Below are 15,384 nucleotides of genomic sequence, written 5' to 3' on the forward strand. Positions count from 1 at the left end.
GGCTGTTGGCACTTGCTGCTCACTGCAGGTGTTTATCTGTACTTAGATCTATGGAAATGAGCCAGCTTCTTCTGCCATGATGAAACTTCTCCTGAACTTTGTACACCTGAAATAAACCCTTTCCTTCCACAAGCTGATTCTGGTCAGGTGTTTGTCCAACAACTAGAAGGTACTTACAGATGAATTTTAGAAATAGTTCTGTGAAGTACATTAGTATTTTGGTGAGGAGTGCTCTGAATCTGTAAATTAATGCACAATATGGACATTTAACAATACTAATTCTTCCCAATCCTTGAGCATTGATGCTCTTTCTAGGTTTTAAAAATATCTTCATTTTCTTTCACCAGTGTTTTATAATTTTTATGCTAGAGGCCCTTCCTTTTTTGGTTAACTTCATTTGTATTTATTTTATTTATATATTTTTAATGAAATTGCTTTCATGATTTTCTTCTCAGCAATGTCATTACTAGTGCATAAAATGGTACTGATTTTTCTTGTTGGTTGTGTATCTTTAAGTAAGTACACCGATTTTGGTTCTCAGCTCTAATAATCCTTTGGTGGCACCTTTAGACTTTTCATACAAAGAACAATATCATCTGCAAACAGGGAGAATTTCACTCCATCTCTCACCCAATATAAAATTCAATACAAAATGGATCAAAGATCTACATGTAAATCCTGAAACCATGAAGCTACTAGAAGAAAACAGGTGATACACTCTAAGGTGATAGTTTTTGAGAATATGACTTCAAAAAATCACAGGAAACAAAAGCAAAAAGTATAGAAATGGGATTATATTAAACTAATTAGCTTTGCATAGCAAGGAAAATGATCAACAGAGTAAAAGACAATCTATAGAATAGGGCAAAATATTTTACAATGATTCACTTGACCATGGATTGATATTTAGGATATATAAGGAACTTAAACAACAGCATTGGGGTATGGTGGCACACATGTTTAATCCCAGCACTCAGGAGGCAGAGGTAGGAGAATTGCTATGAGTTCAAGGCCACCATGAGACTACATAATGAATTCAAGGCCAGCCTGAGCTAGAGTAAGACCCTACCTTAAAAAAAGTTTAAGTTAAAAATTCAAACGAATTATGTGACTAGACACATCTCAAAGAAGAAATACCAATTGCCAGAAATACAAGAAAAAAATGCTCACTATCACTGCCATCAGGGAAATGAAAATCAAAACTATTTCATTTTTCCTGGTCAGAATGGCATGTATTTTTTAACTATTTATTTATCTGAGAGAAAGAGAGAGGAGAGAGAAAAAGAGAGATGGAGAATGGGTATGCCAGGGCCTTCTGCCACTGCAAACGAACTTCAGATACATGCCCCACTTTGTGCATCTGGCTTTATGTAAGTACTGAGGAATCAAACCTGGGTTGTCAGGCTTTGCAAGCAAACACCTTCTAACCATTAAGCCATCTCTCCAGTCCACAGAATGCCATCTATAAAAACAAACCAAAAAATTCTAACAAGGATGAGAAGTGAAAACAACCTTCATATGCCATTGGTGGAATATAAATTGGCACAACCTTAATGGAGAGGGATCATTATGGCAAAAACAGAGCTATCATATGACCTAGTTTCCCCACTTCTGGATCTATATCTAATGGAGTCAGCATGCCAAAGAGATGTCTACAGCACTATTCATAATACCTAAGGTATGGAATGATCCCCTTCCCTTCAGTTGAGAAGTAGACAAAGACAATGAGATTCATATGTACACAGGAATATTATTCAGCTATAAAATATGAAACCCTGTTATTTTAGCAACATAGATGGGACTGGGGATACTATATTAAAATGAGATAAGCATTGTTTGTTTTTTCTCATATGTGAAAGCTAAAGAAGTCAACCTAAGTGCAAAACCGTGATTGCTACAGATTGGGGAGATTGCAAAAGGGGAAGCTGGATTTGGTCAGTGTGTGCTACACATGTAGATGTAACTCCAGCAATACATATAATCAATATGTACTCATCAAAACAAAAATATGTAAATAAATACATACATTTTATTTCCTTTCATGCTTTGCATTTACAGGTAACATTTGTTTCAGAAAATGTATGGGCTGATTACATTTTTTAATTTTTTTTTGTTTTACATTTGATTGGTAATTAAGTTAGCTATGAAGTGCTACATTCAAAACATCTTTCACCAGAATTCTAAATCTTACTCTAGATGCAAGGTGTGGTCCACAGACCATAATAATGAGCAGCATTGCCTAGGAGAATTTTTGGAAATGCAGAATCCAAATTTAGTCAGACAAGAGCTCCAGAAATACATGGGTGCACTTGCAAGGTAATCTAATGCATTTTCTGTTTTGCTTTGTTTCAAAGAGTTTTAGAGAACTCTGTTGTCTATATTTAATGTTCTGAAATTCTGTAGGCTGTTTTAAGGCTCTAGCCTTTTTCTGTGGGCCCCAGATCTAGAAGCTTTCTTTTATTATTTCTCTCATTTTGCCTGCCTGTCTACTATCTCTCTCTCTCTCTCTCTCTCTCTCTCTCTCTTAGACTGACTGTTCTATCACAGAAGCCTTTCCCCTATTTCCATTCCCTTTGTCTTGCTGATTTCCATTCTGAGAAGTATCCTCAAGTGGTCTTTGGACCTTTGGATTAGATTGCTTATTTTGCAAGTGTGTGCTTTAATTTGTAAGGTACTTTCTGGTCTCTGAATGCTCATTTTTCATAGCCTGTTATTCTTATTTTCTGGGCACAAGGCTATCACTCATTTCTAGGGCAACTAACTAGTTATTTTGTCTGTTTTGCTTCCTCCAGTGCCAATTATTCTGTTTATTTGTCTTGCTCCTTCTTTTCCATGCTGTTAATTTTTCTTTGGGTGTCTGATTATTCTTATTAGATAATTTTATGGAATTCATATTTTATGAAATTCATATTATAGATGTGATGATAGTATTGATGTTTGCTTTAAAAGGCCTTTACTTTTAGAAAATGAATGCTAAAATTCTTTTGGATGAAGTATTGTGATGTCTACAATGCACTTACCAATTGTTCTATGCATGCACACACGCACATGCATAGATGGTGAGAAAGTGAAAATTTTAATATGGCAAATGCTTACATGATAAAAGTAGGTGTAGGGTATGCCCAGATGTTTACTGTACTAGTCCTCGACTTTTGTGTTGAAATTTTTGTTTGCAAATTTTCACTGTGAAAGTTGAAAATGAAAGCAAGAGAGCCAAAGTATCTGATAAATGCTTGATTATTCATTTTCTGCACATCGTTGGGAAAATACCCTCAGGCAGTCGGAACTCTGTAATGGGAGCTTCCATTTTCATGTAAGAAAACAGATAACTACTTGGTCTTCTTTCCCTACCCCTCGTTAGTTCAGGTTTATAATAGAAACTACAAAGGTTCGGGGCTCAGACCTCACGATTAGTGCTTGACCGGCCTGTCACACAGCACGGCTCAGACCACTGGGCCAGGAAAGAAAGGTTGTCCCTGGCTCCCCAAGGAAAGGCCTACCCACCTACATCTTGACTGAATCGAAGGCCCAGGCCCAATATTTTAAACAATAGTACAAAAGAGGTTTTGTTCATGGCTGCCCACAGTAGCCTGGCAAAACAAAACAAAAAACAGCCCACTTGTCACGTGTTTGGAGAAGCAGTGTTTGCTCGTCTTGGCAGCAGGTCTCACGGTGCCCCTGCCGGGCTCCCGGCCAGTAGCAGACACGCTCCTATGGGCAGCTCCTAGTCAGAGGTCTCTGCTACAGAAGGCACCCCAGCAGGTAGGAAGAGAACGCCCCTGCTTGATTTTTAAGCAAGCTCATTGTGCATCATTTGCATTTTTTGCATATTTGTGCTGCAAGGTAATGAACAATGTATGCAAAACCTCTGAATGGCAAGGAAAGAATCTGCCATGGCATATCTCTAATGAAGCCAAAGAAAGTTATAATGGGATTTCATGGGTGAGGGTAATAATTGGATTTGGTGGAGGGTGTAATTAAATTTCACCAAGGGCTTACAACCTCTGCCCAGGAAATAATGAAAGGGTCAGAACACTTGCCGTGTTGCTGAGAGGAAACACAGAAAGGCTGCAGAGATTCTAAAGTGCACCTCCTCAGTCGTGGAGCCGCAGCCCCAGCATCTTAAGGATCCGGAGTTTCACCTGCAGGTAAGAGGCCTGGAAAGCCCATGGGCAAACTCATTAGCTAATTTCTGTTCCCTCATTGCCTGAAATTTCCCTCTCTACTTCAATTAGGAGAATCAAAGCAGGAGAGCCAGAAAGAATGGTGGTAGCCTTCCCAACATGGGCCAATTCCAACCCCCAGGGGAAGGTCAGGTTAGCCAGTGCAGGCAGCCAGCACCACTCCCGGGTCATTGTGTAGGCGTTGCCTCTGGATATGGTACTGCCGTAAAACGGAGCTCGCTGGAGGCTGTTTCAGGATAAGCCTGCTGTCTGGTGGCTCGCAGGCAGCCTGACCCCTCACGGCTGGGCTCAGCCTTGCACGTCTGGACAATAAGCCCTTCCTGGGTGTTTCTCCAGAGATGTCAGGAGCTGTGGCAAAAGCTATTGCTGCTGTTCTATGGGAAGCTGGCTATGCTGCTTTGGCAAGCTGGCATAGGAATGCTACCTTGTGACCCCAAACCCTCTTCTGTTCTCTCCCTCGGACCTAGCACCTCCCTACTGCTGGTCAAGAGTTGCTGTCTGTTCAGGTTGGACTACTGACTTCATTTCAGTTTCATTCTACGTTTTCTTAGACACCGACCAGAGACAAGTAATAGACAGGGAGAGCATCTGGACACGATACATGTGACAAAAGACTTGTGTCTCATTTATATAAAAAAATTCAGAACTCAGCATTTGGTAAACTTTTCACATGCTCTTTCATAGGACAACAAACAATTTTCAGCTTAGACGAGGTCTACTTCATCAACTTTTGCTTTATGAATTACGTTTTTAGTGCATGTTCATGTTTGTGTGTGGGCACACATGCAGGGTCATTCAAGTTACATTGTATATGTCAATGTCAGGTATCTTCCTGAGTCATTTTCCACTTTAAGTTTGGAGACAGGGGTTTTTTTCTAATTTTTTTTTAAATCTTATTTATTTGTGAAAGAGAGAAAGAGAACAGGTGTGGCAGGGCCTCTAGCCACTGTGAAGGAGCTTCAGATGCATGGGCTACCTTGTGCATCTGGCTTTACATGGGTACTGGAGAATTGAACACGGGTCCTTAGGCTTTCAGCCAAGTGCTTTAACCACTGAGCCATCTCTCCAGTACGAGACAAGGTTTCTGCTGAACCTAGAGCTCAGCAATTTGTTCACCAATTGTTGAACTGACCAGTGGCTCCCAGTCTCAAACTGCTCAATACTGCGACTACAGGCCTGCACTGTCTCTCCTTGAGTGAGCGCTGCGGACTAAACTCGGGTCTTCATGCTTACGTGGCATGCTCGGTGCCCACTGAGCATCTCCTCAGCCCTGTGAGCTATGCTTTTTGACACCAAGTGTAAGAGTTTTTCCTGATGGTAGGCCTCATGAGTTTTCCTATAAATTTTTGTTTGTTTTGATTTGGTTTTGGTTTTGAAATAGTTTCACGCAGCTCAGGTTAGCTTCAAATTTGCTATGCAGCTAAAGGTGACCTTGAATTTCCATCCTCCTGCCTCCACCTCCCTCCAAAGTTCTAGGATTATAGACAAAATGTACCATATTCAGTTTAGGGGTGCTCCAGATGAACTCCAGGGCTCTGCATGCTAAGCAAACACTATCATAGGTTCCCAAGACTGGCCATCTTAAGCCTTCAATTGCTCAGGTTGGGTAAGTTCTATTGGTCTCCTGATGCTCAGTGATTTCATTCTCTGCCTTCTCATTCTATTTTGTGACTCTTTTTTGTAATTCTATTATTTTAGTAATTGTACCTTTTACTTCTATAGTTAGCACTTAATCCTTTTTCATTTCTTTGCTGAGTTTTTTTTTTTTTTTTTTTTTTTTTTTTTTGGTTTTTCGAGGTAGGGTCTCACTCTGATCCAGGCTGACCTGGAATTAACTCTGTAGTCTCAGGGTGGCCTTGAACTCATGGCGATCCTCCTACCTCTGCCTCCCGAGTGCTGGGATTAAAGGCGTGCGCCACGACGCCCGGCGTTTTTCTATTGTTTTTATGTTTCAAGGGCATTTTAAATTATCATTAGAGCATTTCTTATGATAGTTACTTTAAAATCCTTCTATAATTCCAATATCTAATCCTTTTCAATGTTATCATCTGTTGATTTTCTTATTTATGATCTACCTGTTTTTTATATGCTGAATAACTATACCCCAAGTTATTTGGATATTACATTATTTAATTTTGAGGTGTTCAAAGGTTCCTGTTGGGTAAGTATGTTTATCTTTCTGCTGTGTCTCACCAAAGCCACCCTAGCAAAAATGGATCACTGATTTAACCTGCTTTGTGGCAGATAAGGAGCATAAAGATTCAGCTCCCTGTTGGCCCTGCTGATATGAGGTGTGGGAGTGAGGAATCAGAGTACCACTCGCCCCATTTCCCACCACCTCATTATACCTTATTGATGCTGGGGGAGGACAGACACTTGGGTCTCCACTGGCTCCTGCTAAAACCAGGGGAGGGTTGAGCAGAGCACTAACCTCATATTACTTCACTCTCTTGATAACAAGTGATGCCAAGCTTCAGCTTCTTACTGACCCTTTTTGGGGATTCAAAGGGATGAGAATTATACTGCTTGGATCTAATGTGTCCCACCAAAGGCCATGTACTAAAGACTTTGTTGTCAACAGATGGGCTTTTGGGAAGTGTTTGGATCAGGGGGGTTCTGACCTTATCAATAGATTAATCTATTGATAATTTTATAATTTGATAGGCTACTGGAAGGTGAGAAAACCTTAAAGTACTAGAAAGAACCTAGGAGAACCTACTAGAAAAAAATGGATCCTTGAGGGCATGCATGTCATGAAGAGCTATATATCTTGTCCCTGCTCCTTTTCTCCTTCCTTTCTACTTCTCAGCCACCATGAGGTGAGAAACTCTGCTCTGCCTCACTATGGCCCAGGAACAACAGAGCCAGAGGACAGTGGACCAAAGCCTCAGAAACTATGAGCCAAAATAAATCCTGCATTAGATTGTGTTTCTATTTGTCATAGAGGATGGAAGCTGCAAGAAGGAAGCAAAGTGTGCACTAGCCTAGGGCACACTGCCTTGCATCCTTTGCTACAGTCCTGTGGGTATGGGGCTTCTGCTGACTCCAGCTGTGGGGAAAATGTGAAGTGCTGACTAGCCCTGCTCTCATCTCTTAGTTGAATCTACTTCATGTCAGGTAGGGCTTGGGACTCTGTTCCCACCAGGCCCCGACTGACGGATGCCAGGGTGGCAGTTGGAGCACAGTGGTGTTTGGCTCCACCTCATATACCTGACTGGTGGGTGTGGAGGTTTAGTTAACCACAGGCTCTGCTGATACTGCCTGGAGGGCAAGTCTGATCCTCTCCTGCTTTCCCTAGGAGGACTTTGAAAGATTAGCTTCCTACAAAGCCCCACTAACACTACTTGAGTGAGCAGAAGATCGGCTCCCTGCTGTTCCTTGCTGAAATTGTTGGTGGGGCGTTAGGAGAAGGGCTGGGTTTTGTGTCTTGTGCCTGCCTGATGGGAGTGGATATTGCCAAGAAGACTTTCTGCTATTAGGCCTCCATCTGCCTGGTTCTTGCCTGGGGAGCAGGCTTCGTCTTGGAGTATGCTCCTTAGACATTCAGGAGACAAATATTCTTTCTGGAATATATGGGAGGCCATAAGGAAACCAGATAAACTACTGACATTTTATTCCCTAAGTTCCAAGATCCCAAGAAATCACTTCTTCCTTCCCCCTCTCAGGTCCCCTGCTTGTTTGTTGGGTTATGTCCAAGTTGTTTAATGGTTAAAAGGGAGGACCTAAGTGGAAGATGGCTATTCCATCTTGATAAACCACACATCCCCATTATTCCATTATAAAAACACAAAATGGGGTTACATCCTATGTATAACTTTAAATCTTTTTTTTACTTACCATAAGTTTTAAATGTCTATGATAAACAGAACTCTTTGCTTGCAAGTACATTTGTAAAGGCTATATGTAATTCCCCACTGAGAGATCAGTACATGATATACATAATCATTTTGCTATTGTTAAAAATTAAAATTCCATGGGCTGCAAAGATGATTTAGTGGCTAATATGCTTGCCTACAAAGTCAAAGGATCAAAGTTCAATTCTGCAGGACCCATGTAAGCTAAATGCACAAAGGGGAACAAGCATCTGGAGTTTGTTTGTAGCAGCTGCAGGCCCTGGCACACCCATTCTCTCGCTCCCTCCCTCTCTCTCTTTCTCTCCCCCTTATTCTTTCTCTCAAATAAATGAATTATAAAAATAATATTCCAGCATTATTGCTATAATAAATTATGTACTGATAATGTTTGTGCTTCCACATATTTTCTGACTTTGGGATTATTACTTTAGACTGGATCCCCAGTGATCCCCATGTGAGAGGATCCTCTGTCTCCTCCCTGACAGTGGGATGTAAGCATGCTTTCAGACACATGACAGCTTGATAGAGAACATCACAGCATTGTGATATGTCCTTATCTGCATTGCTATGTCACTAGTGAGGTTCATCAGTCACCTTCCTTTTGTACATTACATTGGCTTCTTATGCCTTTTTCATGTCCAACCTCAAGAGCTCACTGTATGCTTTTGGAATAGTCTTCCTAGTCGAAGAGCCTGACTTAATTTGTACATGCATTTTTCTAAAACCACAAAGACAGAGTTCAACATCAAAGATGACCTAACAGACAACTTCAGCTACTGCAAATATCAAGTGTGTAACAGGAAAACACCTGCCAATTAAATAAAGATAACAGGTAAACATACAAACCACTACAGATTTCTGGATAATGCTTGAACTGGAAAATTATGCTGTTTAAAGTAAACAAACACTTCCTGAATCTTACCTGAAGCCTGACAACATTGTCACCTTCAAAAGTTGTAAGCACATCTGTATCACACTTTAGGACTGAGACTTGATTTTCCATCATATATCCCTATTGCAAAAGAAGAAAAAAAAAAAAAACATTTGAAGTTTGAAATCCTGGGCTGGAGAGAATGCTCAGTGGGTAAGGCACTTACCTGCAAAGCCTAATGACCCGAATTCAGTTCCCCAATACTCACATAAAACCAGATGCTCAAAGTGGTGCAGGCATCTGGAGTTTGTTTTCAGCGGGTAGAGGCCCTGGCACACCCATTCTTTCTATCTCTCTACACTTGCAAATAAATAAATAAAAATAAAATTTGCACTAAGCATGGTGGCACACACCTTTAATCCCAGCACTCAGGAAGCAGTGGTAGGAGGATTGCCATGAGTTCAAAGCCACCCTGAGACTACATAGCGAATTTCAGGTCAGCCTTGGCTAGAGTGAGATCCTGCCTCAAAATACAAACAAAAAAATAAATAAAATAGTATTCCTCCTATATAGGATTGAAAATTTTATCTTTGAAAATAAAACAATGTATAAATTTTTTAAATGAAGCAACCATGTATTTCTATCAGAATAATTTTGATGTATCTTAGATTTCAGATCACAAATATATTTTGAGTGCTGCCTCCATTAAGAGTAAAACATTTCAAAATAGTCACGTCACATTTTCCCAAAAGACTTCAAATAATTGTGCCCATATTCTTTGTCTTTTCAACTCTTCTGTATTCTATTGTGATTGCACCCACCATTTGCCTCTCCTCCTTTTTCCTCTTATACACTCCATTGTTCCCTTCTCCTCTCTCCTCATCTTCCCTTCTCTTCCTCCTCCCCTACCTCCTCCGACTTCTTCCTTTCACTTTCTGAAATCCTCTTTCAATGGTAGTGTGGTGGTTTGATTCAGTGTCCCCCATAAACTTAGGTGTTCTGAATGCTAGGTTCCCAGCTGATGGAAATTTGAAAATTAATGCCTCCTGGAGGGAGTGTATTGTTGGGGGCGGGCTTATGGGCTTTATAGCCAGTTTCCCCATGCCAGTGTTTGGCACACCCTCCTGTTGCTGTGTCCCACCTTATGTTGGCCAGGGGGTGATGTCCACCCTCTGCTCATGCCATCGTTTTCCCTGCCATCGTGGAGCTTCCCTCGAGCCTATAAGCCAAAATAAATCTCTTTTTCCCAGAAGCTGCTCTTAGTTGGGCAATTTCTACCAGCAATGTGAACCGGACTGCAACAGTAAAGTGGTACCGAGGAGTGGGATTGCTGCTAGACACCTGACTATGTAGCTTCAGCCTTTGGAGCTGATTTTCAAGAGGAATGTGGGAGGAGTTGCAACCTTGGCCTAAGAGATGCCTTGCAGTGCTGTAAGTACAGCTTGATGGACTATTCTGGTCTGAGCTGCAAGACCTGAATGCAATAAGAACTATGGACTGTGAGGTTTGGTTTATGAGGGTGAGAAAGAGCTTTGCCTGGACTGGGCTAGCAGTCTGTGTGAGAAGCTTGCTCTTGAGCCCATGTCCTGAGAAGTTGTGCAGGGTTGCTTTGCGTAGAAATGAACTGGTGTGAGCAGAGGAATATGGCACAGAAAGAAAAATCTTTGGGTGAACTGTTGCCTGTTCAGCTGCAACTGAGAGATTACAACCTTTGAGACTGGGCTAGCTGACCTGCGCGGGGGCAACAAGAAGAATGTAGACTCTTTTGAAAGGGCCTGAGTGCTCAAGGAGTGTCCTGTTCTTCAAAGTCTGCTTTAATCCCCCCTGGATTAACAAATTGGCACCCTACCTGGTATCGTGGAGTATAAGAAATGCTGGAAAGAGGGTCATTGAGTTTGCAAAACGGTCATGTGTTTTGAAATGGCCATGGGCAGTGTGAAGCGGGTATGCTGGTTGCCTGCATAGAGACCCCATGGGGCCATGAGGATGAACCATGGCTTGCAGTGGAGACCCAGTGGAGATGCCAGGACCATGAGATGGCTGCCAAGGAACTGCTGACCCCGATGAAGTTTCCCAGGACTGTGAGTAGCCTAGCTGGAGGGGGGGGATTGGAATGCCAGAGACTTGTTGCTGGTTAGAATTATCAGACTTGAAGATTTGTCACTGGCTAGAGTTGCTGGACTTGAAGCTACAGAGTTTGATATTTGCCCTGGTTGTTTTAAATCTTGTATTGGTTGAATGTTTCTTTGCTATGCCCAGTGCCATCTTTTGCAGTGTGAATATTTATTCTGTGCCATTATGGGGTTTTTGAGGTTATTTTTTAGTATTATGGCTCAGTTAAAAGATCTTGGACTATGGGGATGTATGAACATCATTGGGATTGATAAAAACTATGGGGACTTTTAAAGTCAGACTGAATGCATTGTATTTTACATCATGTGTGGATATCAGTTTATGGGGGCCAGGGGCAGAATGTGATGGTTTGATTCAGTGTCCCCCATAAATTTAGGTGTTCTGAATGCCAGGTTCCCAGCTGATGGAAATTTGGAAATTAATGCCTGCTGGAGGGAGTGTATTCTTGGGAGCCGGCTTATGGGTATTAAAGCCAGTTTCCCCATGCCAGTGTTTGGCACACCCTCCTGTTGCTGTGTCCCACCTTATGTTGGCCAGGGGGTGATGTTCACCCTTTGCTCATGCCATCGTTTTCCCCTGCCATTGTGGAGCTTCCCCTCGAGCCTGTAAGCCAAAATAAATCTCTTTTTCCCAGAAGCTGCTCTTGGTTGGGTGATTTCTAACAGCAATGAGAACCGGACTGCAACAGGTAGCAAGTCACAATTCATTTTCAAAGTATTGGCTATTCCCTTGCATAAGGAACTTGCTGTGTAAAAGGACATGGGTTCTGACTCCGGCAACTGTGAACGAAACAGAGCTTGTCTCTGGCCTGTGGCCCTTCCACGGCCTCCTGATCTCCAGGTCAGTGTTCGCTCCAAGAAATCTCTAGACTTTGCCCTATGTCCAGGTGTGCTTTCACAGATTATTCTAACCCATCAGTCACATCAGAAGCATGCCAAGACTTCTCTATTAAAAAATTTAAGCCATGTGGATATGGAAGTTCACAAGAGGGTGGTCACAGGACAGTCATGCACCTGAGTCCTCAAGGACCCTAAGGGGACCAGCTTCATTCCACAAAAATAGAATAGTCAGGACTACCTAGGATCCTGCTGCCCACAGAGCCCAGTGACCTATGAACACCATCCTCCTCCCTGCATTCATCCTCCTGAATGCTGGGATCACAGGTGTGAACCACACATCCAGCATGAATTTAGGAAGCCAGTGCTGCCCTTGTACATGGCGGGCCTTGGTTTGCTCTTCACTGCTTTGTCTTCAGTTTCTGCAAGCCACTGGGGCCTGTTGGCCCTGTTACCTCAGCTCTCAAGGAGTCTGGAATCATCACACAGGTTTAGTTACATTTTGAGCCATATGAGATCTCCAAGGGGATCCCTGTCTTTCTTCATTCCAGTCTGGGGTCAGAAGGTCCCCGTAGGGTCTAAAGCAGCAGCCCATGCCCATCACCTTCCCCTGGCCCTTCCCCTCAGGAGACTCAGCTTCACCTGCCTCCCAGAGTTCTGACTTTTTGTTCCCACCTTGTCTGCACACTCTTCCCGTGTCATGCTAGATTCCTGTGACACCCAGCCCTCACTCTGCGATCCAGCTTACCTATCAATACCCCCGGGCTCCTTGTAGCCTGTGGGCCTTGCATGGGGACTTTGTGTTTCTGTGGGAGGGCCACCGGCCTCACTGCTCTGTCCTCACAGGATCCTGTCCTGTGCAACTCCACCTAGGATGTCAGCCATGCTGGAGTCCACATGGCAGGCAGGCAGTGCTTGTCTGCTCACCTTTCACCGACCTGCATGTCCCACTGAGTGTCCAGCCACTGGTCCTCCCTGCAGAGGCGGGCACAGGAGGGCTTGAAGTGCAGCTGAGCACCGGCCTGCAGGTCTGTCCCTTGTGCTTTCCTGTGCGCTCTCCTCCAGTCTCACGTCCCTTCCCTTGCCTCCCCTTCTCAGTTGCCATGCTGCTCCCTTCGCCCTTCTCACTAGCTTTTCCCCAGTTCCCACATGCGCTTCCCTTGTCTTAGGCCCCCTTTCTCCCTTTGCATTGCCCGTTTCTCACTTCTCTTATCTTACCACCTTGCTTCCCTCCTCCTCAGGGCACATTGCTCTCGCCCTTTCTCACTCGCTTTTTCTTGCTTTCCACTCCTCATTTCACAGGCTCCCTTTTTTTCATTTGTTTTGCATTTCTCACTTCCCTTTTTCATTTCCTTTATCTGGTTTCCCCTCCCTTTTAAAAACTTCACTTCCCATTTCTTACTCCTCACTTCTCACTCCTTTCTCACTTCTCTTATCTGGTTCCTTTTTCATTTCTCATTTCTGTTATTCCTCTTTTCTTGTTTCTCATTTCTTCCATTTAAAAATTAACAGATGGCTTATGATTTTTTAATCACGTATAACATGTTTTTAAGTACATACACATAGTGAAATGGTAATTTTAGATAATTAACAAGTACATTTCTCATATAGTTATTTTAAGGGTGAAAATATTTAGGGTGAAATTCCTCCTTGTAGCAATTACCTTCTTGTTGCTGGGTACAAAATGCCTGATCAGAAGTAGTTTATAGGAGGAAGGGATTTGTTTGGGCTTACAGTTTCAAGGGGAAGTTTCATTATCACAAAGAAAGACATGGGCATCACATCCTGTCATATCACTTGGAAGGAAGCAGCAAGAGTGACTAGCTAGTGCTGACAAGGGGGCTGAACTATAAAGTTCAAAGTCTACCCCCTCCCTGTGATTGTACTCCCTACAGTAAGGATCCACCTTCCAGAGGTCCCACAACTTTCCAAAACTGCTACCAGCTTGGGTCTAAATTCAAAACACAGGAGCCTATGGGGAATATTTCATTCAAACCACCACATTCGGCATTTAACACCCCCCCCCCCCCGCCACCATCAACTCAGGACCATTTCATGATGCAAAATGCATTCAGTCCAACTTAAAAATTTCCCATAGAATTTATCAGTCCCAATAGTTCTCAAAAGTCCAAGGTCTTATCTGACACTCAAGACAGTCTCTTAATTGTGAGCCCTGTAAAATCAAAACACAATGTCACATAAACATTCCTACAACAAAAGAAGCAATGGGGTCATAGCAAGAAAAGAGTGGACCAATACAAGATAGTGAGATAGGAGGCAGAAGTAAAATCCTGTATCTCCATGCCCAGCAACTAGTCCTCCTTAGAGTCTAGCAGCTTTCCATGGCAGTTCTGATAGTCCTCGCCTCTCTAAAATCCGAGGGTCTCTACTGAAGTCCAGGGGCCATCTTCACAGCTTCATGCCACAGCCCCATAGCCTCTGTGCAGGGATACAACACTCCTACAAGGACTTCACATCACTGAATCTCAGCAGCCATCTTCAGAAAACCACGTTTTAACCCTATGACTCCCCCTCTATTCCCTGAACTTTTCATACTTCCAAAACCAGTGTCAGGTGGGCTTGTAGTATTGTTAATCTAGGAGACGAGAGTGGACAATTCCTGAGGAGCAAGAACTCCTCCAGCATTCTTCCTTCAGGCCTCCTATTTAAAAAGAAGAAGTACTGCTTCTTTTTTCCATGTGCAGAGCAGCTGAACCATCCTCAATCTCTTCATCTCTTAAACAACCGCAGCTGAACTGGCTGCAATCTCCAGCCTGAGACTTTCACTTCTTATCTTTCATTTCTGTACTTTCCTTTGCCAAACATACCAGTCCATTTCTTTTTTTTTTTTTTTTTTTTGGTTTTTCAAGGTAGGGTCTCACTCTGGCCCAGACTGACCTGGAATTCACTATGGAGTCTCAGGGTGGCCTTGAACTCACAGAGATCCTCCTACCTCTGCCTCCCGAGTGCTGGGATTAAAGGTGTGCGCCATCAGGCCCGGCTTCAGTCCATTTCTTAAATTCAACTTTTCTCAAGGTCACAGACAGAACACAGCCAGAGTATCCCATGAACTGCCTCAAACCCAATTCCTGATAAAGTCCTTTCTCCTTTGAAACCTCATAAACTGAGCCTCCACAATCAACACTTCTTCCTGTTTTTTGGTCTTTCAAACTCTGACCATAATGGTCTATCAAGTCCTCTTTCTCTAGTCCAGAGTTCCAAATTCTTCCAAATTCCTTCACAATTCAATTCCAAAAAGACTAAAAATACACATATTTGTGTTCATGAATGGCAATGACCTCACTCCAGGTACCAATTTTCTGTACCAGTTACCTTTTCATTTCTTGGACAAAACAACTAAACAGAAGCGGTTTGTGGGAGGAAACAGTCTATTTCAACTTATAGTTTAAATGAGAAGTTTTATCATGGCAGGGAAAGCAGAGAACAGAAGACAGGGCATCACTTTTTGTCACATAAGCTGGGAGGAAGCAGCATGAGTGAGCTAA

At 42.7% G+C, this 15,384-nt stretch overlaps 1 protein-coding gene across 1 annotated transcript in view; it reads right to left on the reverse strand.

Moving 5' to 3' along the window:
• The window catches only part of Acoxl (acyl-CoA oxidase like), a 396,521-nt gene that overhangs the window by 157,756 nt on the left and 223,381 nt on the right, over positions 1-15,384 (reverse strand). Inside the window, 1 exon segment of the mRNA XM_045148384.1 lies at positions 8,961-9,050. Coding sequence (XP_045004319.1) covers positions 8,961-9,050 — 90 coding nt within the window.

Source organism: Jaculus jaculus, chromosome 4 (assembly GCF_020740685.1).
Source record: "Jaculus jaculus isolate mJacJac1 chromosome 4, mJacJac1.mat.Y.cur, whole genome shotgun sequence".
NCBI classification, from domain to species: domain Eukaryota; kingdom Metazoa; phylum Chordata; class Mammalia; order Rodentia; family Dipodidae; genus Jaculus; species Jaculus jaculus.